Source organism: Ammodytes marinus, assembly GCF_949987685.1.
Source record: "Ammodytes marinus genome assembly, chromosome: 15".
NCBI lineage: Eukaryota > Metazoa > Chordata > Actinopteri > Uranoscopiformes > Ammodytidae > Ammodytes > Ammodytes marinus.
In genome coordinates this window covers 24,160,923-24,177,026 of record NC_137219.1, presented here as the reverse complement: position 1 = coordinate 24,177,026, position 16,104 = coordinate 24,160,923, and the positions used below count along the sequence as shown (strand labels likewise).

General features: G+C 40.8%; 2 protein-coding genes across 2 annotated transcripts in view; one reads left to right on the top strand and one right to left on the bottom strand.

Moving 5' to 3' along the window:
* babam2 (BRISC and BRCA1 A complex member 2) overlaps nt 1-4,269 on the bottom strand; it is an 80,301-nt gene extending 76,032 nt beyond the window's left edge. Inside the window, exons 1-3 of the mRNA XM_080042273.1 lie at nt 4,184-4,269; nt 1,918-2,062; nt 905-981 (exon numbers count right to left, since the gene is read on the bottom strand). Of these exons, the coding sequence (XP_079898399.1) occupies nt 905-981; nt 1,918-2,051 (211 nt within the window). The 5' untranslated portion in view covers nt 2,052-2,062; nt 4,184-4,269. The remainder of the gene's footprint in view (nt 1-904; nt 982-1,917; nt 2,063-4,183) is intronic.
* Nucleotides 4,270-4,511: 242 nt separating this feature from the next.
* The window catches only part of rbks (ribokinase), a 36,010-nt gene continuing 24,417 nt past the window's right edge, over nt 4,512-16,104 (top strand). Inside the window, exons 1-4 of the mRNA XM_080042988.1 lie at nt 4,512-4,590; nt 6,722-6,783; nt 14,836-14,968; nt 16,049-16,104. The exon at nt 16,049-16,104 is cut by the window's right edge and continues 8 nt beyond it. Of these exons, the coding sequence (XP_079899114.1) occupies nt 6,725-6,783; nt 14,836-14,968; nt 16,049-16,104 (248 nt within the window). The 5' untranslated portion in view covers nt 4,512-4,590; nt 6,722-6,724. The remainder of the gene's footprint in view (nt 4,591-6,721; nt 6,784-14,835; nt 14,969-16,048) is intronic.

Sequence of the window (16,104 nt, the reverse complement as noted above, 5' to 3'; positions counted from 1 at the left end):
ATTTAGACAGATTTGTGAACAATGTTTGAGAGAAATGGTACAATTGTGTATCTGGAATGAATTTTAGATCTTTAAGTCCATCTCATGAAAAATGGGAGCAAAAACAAAAGTGTTGCGTTTATATTTTTGTTGAGTGTAATTACACAAGGTTTCCTTTAGGTGTTTTGGTTGTGTATTCCAAAAGTAAAGCCTCACCCAAACATCTTACAATACTGTAAGTGCACTTTTTTATGCAAGGTGCGGAAATTGTAACCTTGATGCCCACGTAAAATGTAGAGACTGTAACTGATAGTATGTTTTTAGCAGTGTGAGTAAACCCTGGCCTGGCATGGGCCTCGTGAGTCATTTAAGTCAGTTATGTGACAAAATCGGGAATGTCTCTAAACCATGATTCTAATCACTTAACAACATGTAGTTCTGTTGTCCATTGTGAGAGAAGGAATGCTCATCAGGAAGAGTCTCTGATGCGAAAAAGTGTTGAAGATTTCCAGTAAAGCTTCAGAGACACAAACTGTGAAACACAAATGTTAAATTTACTGATTTAGTGAATTAAGTGACATGCTTTCAGCCTTTTGGTCATTACCTCCCATTATGAAACATTGTCTATGTAAAGGTTTGCTTAGTTATGCAAAAAAGAAAATCTAACCAAAATGGACTGAATCGGTGGCTCAATTTGCTATTAATCAAAGAATATATGGATACATACAGATGCACCTGATTATAGTACTATGAAGAGCGTAAATAGACACGTGCTACGCTATCTGCTACTACTATGTTGTGACTTAATAAGGTAAATAAATGTTTGCAAAATAGTTTCAGTCCCAATATGATTTTCTCAGAAACCAACAATGACAACAAATGAATCAACACGAGACTCAATACATTTCAGTGGCCGTTTACTTACACTTGAGTGTTTCTCCAGCGTAGGGGATGTGGAGTTTGAAGCGATCGCAGCAGGGGCCAGGGGTCAGGGATGTTCCTCTGAAAGATAATAACAACACAAGCACATAGTCAATCTAATAGTCAGATAACATGTTACAGTGAGCGTATAGCAGTAATTATGACTGGACTAACTAAACCACATTATCATAGTTCTGACTGTGGGGTTGAAAACTACACCAAAACACACCAGTCCCTCTTTACCCAAACTCTGTGATGTTTCATGACTGATGTGATGTTTTAAAAAGGATTTTGGTTATGCTAATTCTTCTCTTTCACTTGCATAAGCATATACTGTTAGTGAGTTACAGTGAGAAATATAGAGAAGTGTGTGTTTATTTACTTTAAATGTCTCTATGGGGCGACCGTGGCCAATGATCCAAGGGTTGGCGGTTCGATCACCGCCCGGCCACCTGTGTCATGGTTGTTGTGTCCTTGGGCAAGACACTTCACCCACCTTGCCTGGTGTGAATGTGTATGACTGCTGTATGTTTGAGGTGGTGGTCGGAGGGGCCGTAGGCACTGAATGGCAGCCACGCTTCCGTCAGTCTGCCCCAGGGCAGCTGTGGCTACTATCATAGCTTACCACCACCAGTATTTTTTTTTAAATAAATTGGAATCTATAACCCATTATGACTACAGCATTAGCCTAATTATGCTGAAACACAAAGGAAAATAAACCCTTTACAACCCTAGTTTGTATTCCAAAACCAGGCATTACTTTCACTTCAAAGCTCGACAATAGCTATGACATATCTATCATATTCTAATGATGACTCACTCACTATGAATGTGTATGAATATATGTAAACATCTGTGAATAATATATCAGTTCATATTTACAGGTCATGCTCTACAGTCCACTTTACTTTCTCATATCATTTGAATGTGCATCATCATCACTGCCATAAGCAAGACAGACTTTGGACCCTGTGTTTCATACAAGGAGCTTTGATGTCCAAATTCAAATTCACTGACCCAGTTTTGAGGTCTGTGACGCGGAGACAGTTGGTGGAGTCCAGTCCCACGTGGTTCCTCACCACGCTGGACAGCAGGGGCCTCAGCTCAGGAGAGATCCGGTGCAGGGCCACCTCAGGGGACATGTTGTTCATTGTGATCCACTCTGCAGAGATACAGCAACACTTTGAATGTATAGTAGTTCATCTAAATAGTAAATGCTAAATGGACTTGACTTATATAGCGCTTTTTAGCCAATTTTCTCAGCCCCAAAGTGCTTTACATTTCTTACCACATTCACCCATTCATACACACACTCATACACGATACGATAAATAGTATTTTCCGAACAAAGCAAAAAGAAAGCATGCATTTTGCACTGAGGATTCTAAAGAGCATGAGCTGCATCAACATACAGTCAGTGTTAGAGGTTGTGTTGAGAGTGTGCACGACAGAATCAAGCCCCTACTATTCTAAGACTGTCGCTCTCAGGGGAAATATGTTTTATCCACAATAAAACACAGGCTGACAAATGATGTGTATGCACCTCAGTCAATAGATTTCATACTGATGAAAGCATGTAAACCCAGTATTATGGATGTTGATATTGTACCTGCTGATGCAAATATTTATACATTTTAAATATTTTTGGTGTAAATATTTTGACATATTTAGTATTGCAAAGCCAATATTGATACAGATTAAAGGTCACCCATTATGCAAAATGTCATTTTTCTAATCGACAGTTAGATTCAAAACCTGCAGTTACATTCAGGGCGACTCGGAGCAGACTGGGCTTTTTGGAAGGCAGGCTTACAGTGACTGGCTCTAAAACGGAGCGTTTCAGCAATGGTAGTGACAGAGCCGGCCCGAGGCATAAGCGAACTAAGCGGTTGCTTAGGGCCCCCTACCACCAGGGGGGATATTAACATCATATTATGCAGATCTAAGTTATCATACAAAAAAGGAATAACATGTTTTGGTCTAGATAATGAATAGCCTAAGAGCCTGGGAGGTAATCCGAAATTATCTGATCATGTCACGTTCACATCCATGCACAGTGTGTATTGAGTTTATTTAAAAACATTTGGAAATGGGGCTGCCTTCAGTTGCCCATGCACTGTGTAGGCCTATGGTCTATAGTCTATTTCAGCCTTGTCTGTGAAAAAAAAGATAGCTGGACAACAGAGTTCTTCTGCTTTGTTCCTCTCACTGCATTTAAATGCATTCATTATATTACAGAGAAATGTGTCCCATAAAAGAAAAAGAGCTCCAAGCCCAACCCAGAGGACCCTCCATAATATTTTATTTTATATTAATATTTTTATGGAAAATCCATGTGTCCTTCTTCAATAGCTTCTAATTCATCCGACCCAGTGTCTCCAAATTATTTGTTCACACAACATTTCTCAGATTTAGCCTCTTAATTTTCCTCTCAAAGTGCGCCAGATTCATGCATTTCACTTCAAAAAGGTGAAAAAAAATCTCCAGGGGGGGCATACCCCCGGACCCCCCTACGAGGTTCTGGATCTCGGCTGTCTAACATTTTCACACAGCTGCACAGTGGAGGCACTAGCGAAAAAACACTGGGTGTGTGAATGACATTTCCCTAATCATATTTTGCTTAGGGCCCCATGAAGGCTTGGGCCGACTCTGGGTAGTGATGAGAAATATAATAATATACATATTACATATTTCTCAAGCAAATATGTATACATATTTAATATTTATGACAAAGATATTTATACACAAATACATATTTATTATTTAAATATAGCCTATATATTTACAAATTTAGATTTTACAAAGATTTCTGACGCAAATATTCATACATATCTGCCTATTAAGTATAGGGCCTACATATGCACATTATGTCCAGTGCTTACATTTGATTAATATTGTAGTATGGTGTACATCGTATGATTCTGATTAAGGAAAAGGGGGATCCAAACGTATACAGTACATTGCCAGCCCCCTCTCCTCCACTATACTACACTGCCATGTACGCTGTGAGCCCTCTGAAAACATTGTTCTCGTACTAAACTAAAGCCCCATACTCTGCTGAGCATCACTGTTACTGTTACTTTAGTTAATGATGAAGCCTGGACGCCAAACAGTGTTTCATGGTGTACTGTAGATACTTGTTTAGCTTGCTAGCATTAGCCACAGCTAGCTTTCCACAGAACGGAACATCAAATTGCCACCATTTGAACAATTAGCTTACTCTGAAAATAACCCGTCCATTAATGTCCGCTTAAATACAACCTACAGAGCGAGTTAAAAGTACCTGAAAGAGTTGGAAGTCAGACAATTTGAGCGTCAACGCCAATGTTTACTTCATGCTCTCAAAAGTTCCGGTGTATATGTTGTTTGGGTCCTTTTGACAGCCCCGCACTTAGCTGTTTGAAATAATGCCTGTTGCAGTAAAGATTGTTTTCACTCCTAGAGCCAAATTTCTTATTCTTCTGTACTACTGAAAACGCACATTTCGTTGGACATATTATACTGGAACAATCTGAAGCAACACTGGATGCGTAGGCGCTGCTTTAGTGGCAACAATGAATCTGGCAATGGCTCTAACGCTAGGCAGCTGTCACAATGCACTTTGGCCGTCACTTGTCTCTGTAGCGGGTGCGAGAGGGTGTTGAGTTATGACTGAGTTGTCCACTCTGCTCAAACAGATTTGAATTCAAGGTAAATATTGTATCGTTTCCTCAAAACACTTTGTTTGACCTTAGCCCTTGTCCAACTATATCTATATCTTGTTATGAGTGTGTGGAGTTGTATTATACACATCGCTGCGATTATTTCCAGAGTTGGAAATAATGTTTGGCTTCATACAGATTTACAGTTTAAGATGAATGATTACATTTTGTAACATTGGGACGTTCATCCAAAATGGCTGAATATGGATCAATTAGGGCTAGCATACGTTTCTTAATTTGAATAAGATACATGCAAAGCGCACTGTGCACTAAGACTAGGCCTATATTAACAAATGGAGTAGGGGCCTAAGCTAAACACATCAACAATTTAACATTCAGCATTATTCACCTAAGATATTTTTAATACCAACTTCCAACTTGTTTTTATATGTATAATGCATATGTAGCCTATCAAAGTGTATAACACATAGGCTACACTCTAATGCATTGCTTTTCCCCTCAAACCTATATTGGTATAATGAACTTGTATTCATACAGAGAGGTTTATTGATATAGGCAGGCAAACTGAAATAAATTATATTGCACTCATATCGCGCTCAATTTAAAGTAGGCTATATGAATGCTGGTATCTGTCTCATCAATTGACAACATACTGTATGTGGTGGACTTGAGGGGTGGACAGCTGTTTTGCTGTTTGGCATTTATCTGTAGGCCTAATTATCGTAGCTCATCAACAAAAAGGAAAAAGCGCTCCACTCAGAATGAAGGCATTTGATGTGTCATGTTTGATGACGTCTGGTGTGTGCCTTGTACAACATCCTAGTGGGTGGTCTTAGAATAACTACAATAATGAAATATCTATTCACAAACTGGAACATTTACAGTTTATTTAGCTGGTTATCTGGTTTTTCAGTTAGTTCAACATTCAGCCACCGTTCTGTAAAATATGAACCTTCAAATAAAAAAGAGCCTTCTTCAAACTCTGTGTCTCTGGGGGTGGAATGACAACAAAAGACGTATGTTGGCGATTACAGTATTTCTATAAATTTCAGAAAATAATTTTTTAAACATATAAATTACATCATTGTAATCAAGTCTTGACTGCCCAACCAGACTTTCCAAAATATGTAATCTTACAAGGTTTTAAAAATGGGGCTTTTCTTTTGGAATTTTGCTTGCGGATCATTTTAAATTGTTCAACTCACCGCGTGTGCAACTTTGATTTGCATTTAGACTAAATGGCTTCAGTGTGTGACTGCGAGCACGCTTTGTTCAAGACCCCTACTCCTCTAAATGTTTGTGACAACCCTCAAATCATCTTTTTCTTCATTCATTATGCATATAAACTGTTTGGCCTGAGGGCAGAGGGGGAATCTTTTGTTAAGCTATCATTTATGAGAAATCGCTAACACATTTTTACAAGGAGCTGTATCTACAAACACTTATCCAGGTTGGTCCAGATAACTTTTGTGAGGGGGTTCCTCCTTGCTGTTTCAAGTGGTCGGACGATGCATATATCTCATAATATCCAGGGTTGCAGCAGTAGGCTAGCTTTTTCCGTGCCTGCCGAAAAATAAAGACAATACTGTATGCTGCTGCTGAGATGTGGGAGAGAGAATTGAGCCATCCTGCAGCCAGCGGCCAGGCTTTTCCAAGTCCTCCACCATGCATGCTTCTCCTAGGCAGAGATTTGAGGAGATTAACACACTAGCATTAGCTCCGATACCAAGCCGAGGATTGAATTAATTATAGACTTTGCCTGGGCTGCGGTGCATTCACGTTGTAATGAAACGTCCCCCCCCCCCCAACCCTCCACCCCCACTAAGATTGGAACCTGTCCAACTCTGACAGAGATGAATGCTCTATTTTTACCTATACTTTCCTTGTTTCAGTCAAGCTCATGCTAATGTGACAGATTCATAATATCAAGTGATTTTTGTTTGGAGGCTAGTTAACATATTTTGCCTGATATGCCCCCCCCCCCCCCAGGGAGTCGGCTATATGCTTTAGATTACGTCCTTGTATATAAATAGGTTTTTGCTGGAAAGGTTGGACGAGGATTAAGAAATGCAGAAATGTCCTAAATCATCAACGCATCATGAATGTGTGTGAAAATGTCGAGATGGATATAACACAAATGTACTGTATGTCTTCATCAGATCATGACTGAAGAGGCTTTTGATGTGATGGTGGTTGGTTCCTGTATGACTGACTTGGTGAGGTGAGTAGCCTACATTTGCTCCTTACTTAACTTTGCCCACTACATCCCTATACTAGCAATTGAAACAGGTTGTGTCAGCTGTACCCTCGGTGCTTCCTGAAGGACGACAATGAATCAAAAAGTGTAATCTATATGAAGGCTGAGAACAAGATCTCATGCTAAATATGGGTTCAGGAAACTCCCCTGCTTCCTCAGGTGGGCCCAACAGGAAGCGGCACATTGGGCAACATTTCTATGACCATATAAAGACATGTAAAAATAGGCTGGGATCAGGTGGAATAATAAAAAATAAAAAAATTCAGTTAGCACTACAAATGACAAACATTTAAATAGTATGAATAATTCAGCTAAGAAGGGTTAGTTTAAAGTAAATTGATTTGCGTACTTTTCCTTTTTTTACCTTACCTAACAATGCTGTTTATTTATGAAGGAAAAAAGCTATAAGGAGCGCTTCTGGCTATCTTTAAAACCACATGCATTCATGGAAGGGAATTAAGAACAAAAAAAGTCATACATAATCCAAGTCCGGGCACTCAAGGTTGGTTGTCAATGCAGGTGTACTTTTCACTGTGGCTGCATTTAAACAACAACGGTTTCGCTAAAGACTGAGTTTTTCCTTTACCTTTTTAAATGCATCCAGGATTAGACAACAAGTTTTGAGTTCAGTTAAAACCCCTTCCCACCCCGAGGCATCGGTTTTGCCCAAAGTACTTTTTATGTGTCTTGCCATGGAGGCGATGCTAGCTCCATTAGCCAACTAGCTCCAGCTGATCAAATCTGCCAGCAGAAGTTGTCATTCAGATTCAGCCAAATTGACAGTTGTGGCTAGAAATTAAGAATTGTTCGTCTGTGTACCTCGTGCTGAAATGAAACACCTATTGTTTAGAACATTTCCTAAGAATTAGGACGGGGGGTGAATGTGCCACAGTCTCGCTTGTAAAACTGCTTTATTTTCTCCTCCCACATGAACGGAAAGCTGGACAAGCGTATAGCAACAGTAACTTAGGGGACTGGAGATTAGGAAATGGTCAATTGTCTTTGCTTAAAACATGTTTCCCTTTATTATTATTATTAGCCACCATTTTCCTTCAGGGATTTTATTTAGACATTGCAATCTTGTGGAAAATATGGGCTCAGGGGTGTTTTCCGTCGTGGCCCGAAATGGCCCCGCACAGTCCTGTCTGCACAAGAATAGAGGAAGTGGTCTAAACTTAGATAGCGCTAGTGCTTTTTCCAATACTTGTCCTGAAAACCAAGAATGGTGTATAGTGTTTGCTCCAACAGCGTTTGGGCCTTCAGGTCATAATAGTGAGCAGAATTCTGGTGAGATAGGGAGTAGGGGTGGGAGAAATAATCGATTCTCCGATACATCGTGATTATCTCTTGAACGATTCCGAATCGATTCCGAAAAGTTAATAATCGATTAATAAAAAATAAAAATAAATGTTTTTTTTTTTTTTTTTTGTTTTTTACTAGTATTCAATACTAGTATTTCCTGCGCCACTGCACATGCACACCACACAAGTGCGAGTTGTTAAATGTGGCGACAAAAGGGCAGGGAGCAGCAAACCCATATGACCTGCACTGGCTTTGTGTCTGTTTACGTTTTTGTATGAGAGCTGAATTCCAAGCCATACTTTTTGCACAATGTGGTGAAATGACATGGAAAATAATAGAATAGAAATCCTATAGAAACATGATTCACAAGAGTAGAAAGAGTTTTTACACACTTCCATATTGTGTTGAAATGCAAGCTGCATTGATTATTGCACTGGTCATAGAAAGTCATATTTGTGACAAGAAAAGCTTTTTTCTCTAATACAATATTAGAGAAGGCAATCCATCTGTTGATTGTATTTAATGATCATCACAAAAGTAGGAAGTGATTAGCAAACTCTGAGTAGCAAACTTAGATGTGTATATAAATATATTTTTGAAAATCACACAAGGGTACGTAAAAAATCGGGATGCATTGATAATTGATTTTGAATCGAATCGTTGACCTCTGAATCGGAATCGAATCGTGAGGTGCCAAAAGATTCCCACCCCTAATAGGGAGAGACATCTGTCCATTTTTCTACAACACTTTGTGCCTTAACACAAAGTAATCTTAAAGGTGGAGTCAGTGATTCTGGAGAACGCTTGTTGTCTTAATCACTTTCGATTAAATTCAGTGAATATCAGCTAACGATCCGTTACTGTGTGTGCAATGAAAAGAAATCTGGTGATAATACACAGCCTAGACTCTGTAAACGGGCATGTAAACAAACAGGCCCACCAGAGCTAGCAGCATGCCCCATTTACAGAGCCTAGGCTGCGTATTTACACTGGATTTTTTGGGGGGTGCTCGAACAGTACAGACAGGTATTGTGAGGAGATATTCACAGATTTGGAAAAAAAAGTGATTTTGACAACAAGCATTCTCCAGAATCACTTACATTTCCATTAAACTGGTGTTGTAAAATATTACATTGATCTAGTCTTTGACAGATGTTGCCATTGTGACAATCCCATGGCGGATCCATCTCCGGTTCCAAAGACCCAAAGTGTGCAGAAGAGTATCTGTTATAATGACTGCGTACTAAAATGTCAGTGTTGCGTCATCCCCATATAGCCTACGTGGTGAGCCAAGCAGGATCCATTCCCACAAATGGTTAGTCATCCACCTCCTTCACAATGGGTTAGTTGAAAACAATTTGTCACCCTCATTCGCCCATAACCTTTTGTGAGGAGTGACTCAATCTCTAAAAGATACATAAAGTCAACACAGCGTAATTTCAAGTATTGTCGTGGGGCACCAGCCAACTAAATGACTTCCTGTCATCTAGTTTGCTGTTTGAGCTTGTGCAACATTTTATAGCAGTCAAATAGCTTTTATGGGTAGAATTATAAAAAAAAAATGTTATATATATATATTATTTTTGGCCTTTTTATGCTTTATTGATAGTGTAGAGACAGAGTTGAAATGGGGGCAGAGAGGGGAGTGACATGCAGAGAACGACCGCGGGCTGGAACCAAACCCGGGTCTGCTGCTGGCCGAGGCCCATGGGGGGGACGCCCTACCAACTGAGCTAAGGGCGCCCCCGGTAGTATTATTTTTGATGGCAAAACTGTCAACTGGCTACAGGTAAATGGAGATCTGAATAAACAGGCACACTCTTGGGAGAAAAGTTCCATGGCATAGCGAGCATACACTCCCAATTCATGTTGTCACATTGTAGTTGTCACTCACACACAAGTCCCCACTTATCAAAACCATATGCCCTCTCTCACTGGGTTTTTGTTTTTGTGGGGGGGGCATTTATTTTGTTGCTCATTAGCAATTCAGCTAGTGACTGTCTGCTTTGAAGGGCAGGAGTAGTCAATTAAGACTCTTAATAAGCTAACGGGAAACCGCCTGTTTTTGGAAAGTGTTTTGTGTGTGTGTGTGTGTGTGTGTGTGTGTGTGTGTGTGTGTGTGTGTGTGTGTGTGTGTGTGTGTGTGTGTTGGGGGGGATTGGGGCTTTTTGGATGGAGGTCAGAATGGGGAAAGGGGAGGGTTGGAATACATTCCCGGGCCCCTTCAAAGTGATATGCATGGCTTTGAAGTTGGAAAATCCAGTTGTCTTGAACAGCCAGTGTTTGGGTGGCAGTGCAATTAACTGTCAGACAGTGGAGGGAGGCACACAGACACGCACACACACACACACACACACACACACACACACACACACACACACACACACACACTCGGCCTCTTACACACAATTGTAATACAGAATGTAACAGTTTTTTGGGGGGTAAAAGGTTATGTGTAATTGTTTGTCCTATGCAGTGTACAGGGAAGAGGAGGAGATTGGAACCCATTGTCAAAGCCATACAGTGCCCCCTACTGCCTCTGCTAACTGAGTGGAACCACTTTGCACCTGATCAGTTTAAAGGTTTACAAAATGATACATCTAATATTCAAGATGTACGTGTGCATGTGCTTGTTTTCTATCAAGTCCCAGTGAACAAACCTTTTGTTGTGATTTTTTTTGTCAGAGGTGGATCACAAGCCCAGACACACACACACACACACACACACACACACACACACACACACACACACACACACACATTGTATCCCTAGCTGTAGTAAATTTGACCATTAGTTGATTTACAGAAAATGAATCTGCCCAAATTTTGCTCCGAATTGTTATAAACAAATGAAGGCAGAAATGAGACAAGATAAACTACTTGTGCCAGCTTTTAAAATGGTAATATATATATATATATATATATATATATATATATATATATATATATATATATATATATATATTTTGTGGTCAAATTAAATATGGATTACGTTGGCTTCCTTCCAGCACTGTATTATTTCTGGGATTGTATCTGGATGGCCTTCACTCAAGAATCATCCTGTATTAATACACACAGAAGCAAATTCAGATAAAAGTATTTTATTGCCTCTCAGATTTGTTTTGTGAGCCTGTTATGGAAACACTGTTATTGTGCTCTAGTCCTCAACCAGTGCTAGGGCATTTACACTCAATGATATGTTGTGGGACAAGTCAATAAGTTGCCAATCGTCCCAAGTAACAACACTACTCATTAAATATTCACTTTGACGCGTTTAAGGTATTGAAATAAAATCATTTCAAATATTCTCTATGGTTTTATATTATTTTTCTTTTTATTGTGCAAAGCATTGTTGGAGAGCTGTCTTGCTAACTACTTTTGTAGCAATGAAATGAAACAAAACTGTGTATATTTACATAAGTGCAAATCAAGGCTCCAGCAAATGGTTTCCGACTACACAATAAAACAAACACGCACGTTGCACGTTCCTATACTCTGACACAGCTCCTCTTGTTAACACAGCAGCTCACAGTGTGTGTCCATGGGAGGCAGGCTGTCTTTGTCCAACCCAACCCGTCTCTCTTTGTTAAGTCTGTTCACCTTGTCCTCATTTAGCTGAAGGGACCTTCGCAGATGAGGAAAAGTATACAAGTTGAGAAGAAAAAAACATGTCCTCTTAGTGGTGAATTGACTAGAACAGCGTCTGGTGATAACAAGAGCTGAAGGTTGTTGCACTTGGCCAGACACTGCAGGTGAACAGAGTGAAGTTACAGAACAGATTTTAGATACAGCCTTTTTTCATTTTATAAATCAAAAACTGCTATGTAAAAGGCTTAAAGGAGTACTTCACCCATACGGAACCAGCGTTCTATCATTATAAAATCACTATTATAATATAATGAATGAGGTTTTTCTTCCCTCAGTCTTCCCTTAGTCTTCCCTTGGCCCAGCTGTCCTGTTAATCCCAACCCTTACTGTGATGTCACAAGAAGGAAACTGTCGGGTGAGACAGTGAGACCATAAAACACTCTTTCTGCCTTTTCTCAGGCTAAGATGATCCGATTTCAATTTTTTTTGCACATTTATACTAAATAGGATCTCCGAGTTCAATACACCTTCATATTGCAACCGGTGAAGTAGGCCTTTATCAATGCATTTTCTGCATGTTTTTAAGAAATCAAATAATTCTGTAATATTCCTCAGAATAGTGCTGAGATTGATTGAGGAAAGTTTAGTTGATGTACATGTTGTAGAAATTGAGATTTTTTGGTTCAGAGTGTTGAAAAAAAAAGATAATGTCCGTTAAAGATGATTGTAAAGGAGACATTTACAGATGCAACCAGACAAGGTTTAGTCAAAGAAAACACCTAAATGTTCATGTCCTACCTTTCATTAAACTAGTTGTACATGTTATGGAAACACAACAGCCGGACAATTCAGAATTGACCAGTGCTTGTCAAAACAATGTGTTTGCCTTAATGAATCTGTGTTTAATGTGACCAGTACCCATATATGTCCGGGTCTACTTCCCACTATTGCTCACCAACAGCTGAGGAATGACTTGAATGGAGAGGGAAATGAGAGCCGGCCCCCAACGCAAACACTTCACGTCATTCACTGCACACACACCTGGATTTGGCCTTTTGGTTCCATGGGAGAAAAAAAAAGCACAGTGAGGTTGCACTTTAGCACATAAGTGGCCTGTTTGTTTGGTGCCAACAGACAACAATAGGTAAAGTGTCTCTGTGGGCATGACGAGGCGTGCGTGGGTTTATTTAAGAATTTGGAAATCTGTTTATCTTTACCTGTCAGTTTTCCGGCGGGCACTCGGCCAAACGTTGACAAGGTTTTTATGATCCACAAAGGTTTATCATTCTTTTTTCTGTGTATCTCATGCCGTGAGTCAGCGATCCTGGAGAATGCTGGTTGTCAAATCACTTTTTGTCTGAATCAGTGACAGGTAAGTGGATTGTGAGGAGATATTCCCTGATTTTGCAAGATGAATCCGTTTCCTGGCCATTCTTATAAAACAGGGAAAGCAGAACGATCACTGGTTAGTGACCAGCTTTGTATAAAGGACACGGATAAATGCTTCTTCACACATGACAAGTCTTTCAACCAGTGCTTGAAAAGACAGTGTTTTCGGTGATTCTGGAGAAAGCTTGCTGCCAGTACTACTTCTGTGTAAATCTAAATACACATCTTAGGCTCTGTGAACCGGCATGTTGCTAGCTATGGTGGGCCGCTTTATTTACATACCAGATTACAGAGCCTGTGCATTAACACTAATATTTTTCAACACACACAGAGCACACACTATTGATTTATAGTGTATAAGAGTCACACAGCAGTGACAACGGTGGGAAAAATTCACTAAGACAGCTGCGCCAAGGATATGTAACGTGTGGAAGAGGTGTGTGTGTGTGTGTGTGTGTGTGTGTGTGTGTGTGCGCGTGTGCGTGTGTATTTACATGTGTTGGTCCTTTGTTTCCATTTGCTTCTCCTCACCACATTTCAGCCTCATTGACCCTACATCCTGTTATAGCTTTGGGCATTTAGTGTTTTCACACGCCGGTGCAAAAACATCAGCATATATAACAAGCTCCCATGTTTGCCACTAGCAGCCACTGGCTTACTGGAAATCCTGGAATTGAGTGAACTTACTGTAATAGCACACCTGCCACGGACACACACACACACACACACACACACACACACACATATAAGTATACAAAAGAGCGACAACAGGGTGAAAAACAAGTTTAGAACAAATATGTACCACCCGCAAACCCTTTGGCCCCCAGGCAAACACTGGGCCCCAGGCCAGACCACAGCGTCCAGACGTACAGTATGAAGCAGTCTGTTGTCTCTTACTCACCAACCACTGGGGCTCTGTGATTGGAGGAACCAGGGAACAGACAGCTGGGTCCTGAGGGCACCCACCTGTAGCATTTCAACCTGGAGGGGAGGGGGGCGGGCCTTCACACCCAACCCTTATGAGTCAGACATAACTGGTGCTGCCAGTGTCAAGTTCAGACTCCTACGGCTTTTCGCTGGTTGCATCATTTGACACATTTGGAGACTACATGTATGGGCATATCCGGCTGAACTGTCTAGGTGTAATATCTAGAGAGCGCTGTTTAAAAGTGAGGAAACAATTGGGAACTTCATGTTCTTCTGTCTGTTTATTATACGGCTGTTGTATTTAACTGTGGAAAATGGAGTCAAAATAATTAAAAAATATATAGGCTATATATTTTTTTTTCTGGCAATGTGTTCTGCAATTTGTCAATCCTGGAGGAGTCAATCCTCAGCAGACTCCTCCGAAGCCGTCTGTGTGTTATTGCACATTTAACAGTGATAAATAAATAGCTCAACCAGGGAAAGGTTTGGCCCTGAAAGCTTATCTTCACATTTGACTTCTCCATTTACTCTGTGGTTTAAATGAAGAACACTCACATTGCCCAATAGAACATTTTCCTAACTTTGATTAGAAAGTTTCAAACTTTACATCAGCAGTGTGAAGTTACTATTGAGATGATAACAACAAATGAGTATTCTAAATCTAAGCCTAAGCAATAAGCAAAGCTTTCCTTTTAAAGGCGAGGAATGTACAATTTTCTTCACCTACATTCTGTGGTTACTTTCAATTTGAATGTACACTCCTTGATATTGTGCTCATTGACTGTTGTGTTTGTTTGTTTCTAACCCCAGCCAGGCACCAAGGCTACCCAAGGCCGGGGAGACCCTCCATGGTCACAAGTTCTTCATTGGCTTTGGAGGGAAAGGGGCCAACCAGTGCATACAGGCAGCTAAACTGGGGGCTAAAACAACCATGGTCTGCAAGGTATGACACACCGCTATCAAGTTTGTAGCATTGGACGGCAGCTGTGCTTTGAGTTTGTGTTACAGCGTGTGTTATTTTGGATCCTACCATGAATGTGTGCGTGTTAGTAAAAAAAATAAAAGTTATCTATTTGTAGTTATTTTGCTTACCCGACCTTTGACTCATCCACTTCTACCATGTTCTACCAACTAGCTAACAAATCCCCAAAAAAACCTCATGGCATCGTTAACACTTCAGTCATTTCACCACATCGACTCTCCGTGTCTCATTTTTTCATGATCAATACCATACAACATGCATACGCCCTCCCACGCTATGTGTGCCTTCAAACAGGCCTATTCCCACAGTGTCCAACCCTAAGTCTCCAATCAGTAAAGCTCAGCGTGGCCTTTTCAACCTGAGCGCTAAAAAGCACCTAAGCCCCACCTCTTCCAGAACAGAGAGGCCCGCTCGATCGATAACTACCCAGTGCAGGGAGGAGCTCCGCGGGCATGGGGAGAACCCAAAAATAGACTCCCGGGCTTATCAAAACACATCCAAAGACGGAAGGGCCGCTCTTCAAAGAGATATGGGGGGCCAAGCAGCCAATACCATGCCCAACCCAACTATCTACAGGCGGCTAGAAGTGAACCCCGCCATTTGGCACGTTTTTTTTTATGGAAAGCGTGGGTTTTGGAAGTAGGCGCCTCGGGGCAAGGTGGGGACCCCTTCCACAACCCAAAGTAGCTACAGATGTGGACATCCCTGTGCGGATTAGGGGGAAAGGAAAAGCAAAGCGAGGTGGGCTTGAAGAGGCGTGAAAGGCGGGGTTATCGTGTCTTGAAGGCTTGGCGCAGCTGGTCGTGTGTTTGCGCGTGTGTGCGTTTCTTGACTTTTGTGTGTTGGTTTTTGTGCACATGTTCCGTGGCGGCGGCGGCACCATGCCAGTATGCTACTGGCAGGGCACAGGATGAAATCCAACCCAACTGAGGGTTGACTACACACCACTTTTTCCAAAAGTTGCCGCTAACCAAGTCTGACCCCGTTTGACACTACTATGTGTTGTTATTGTTTTTTTTTGTGCCTTCAATCTTTTCCTAGGTTGGTAAAGACTCCTTTGGAGACAATTACATCCAGAATTTCCAGAAGAATGGTGT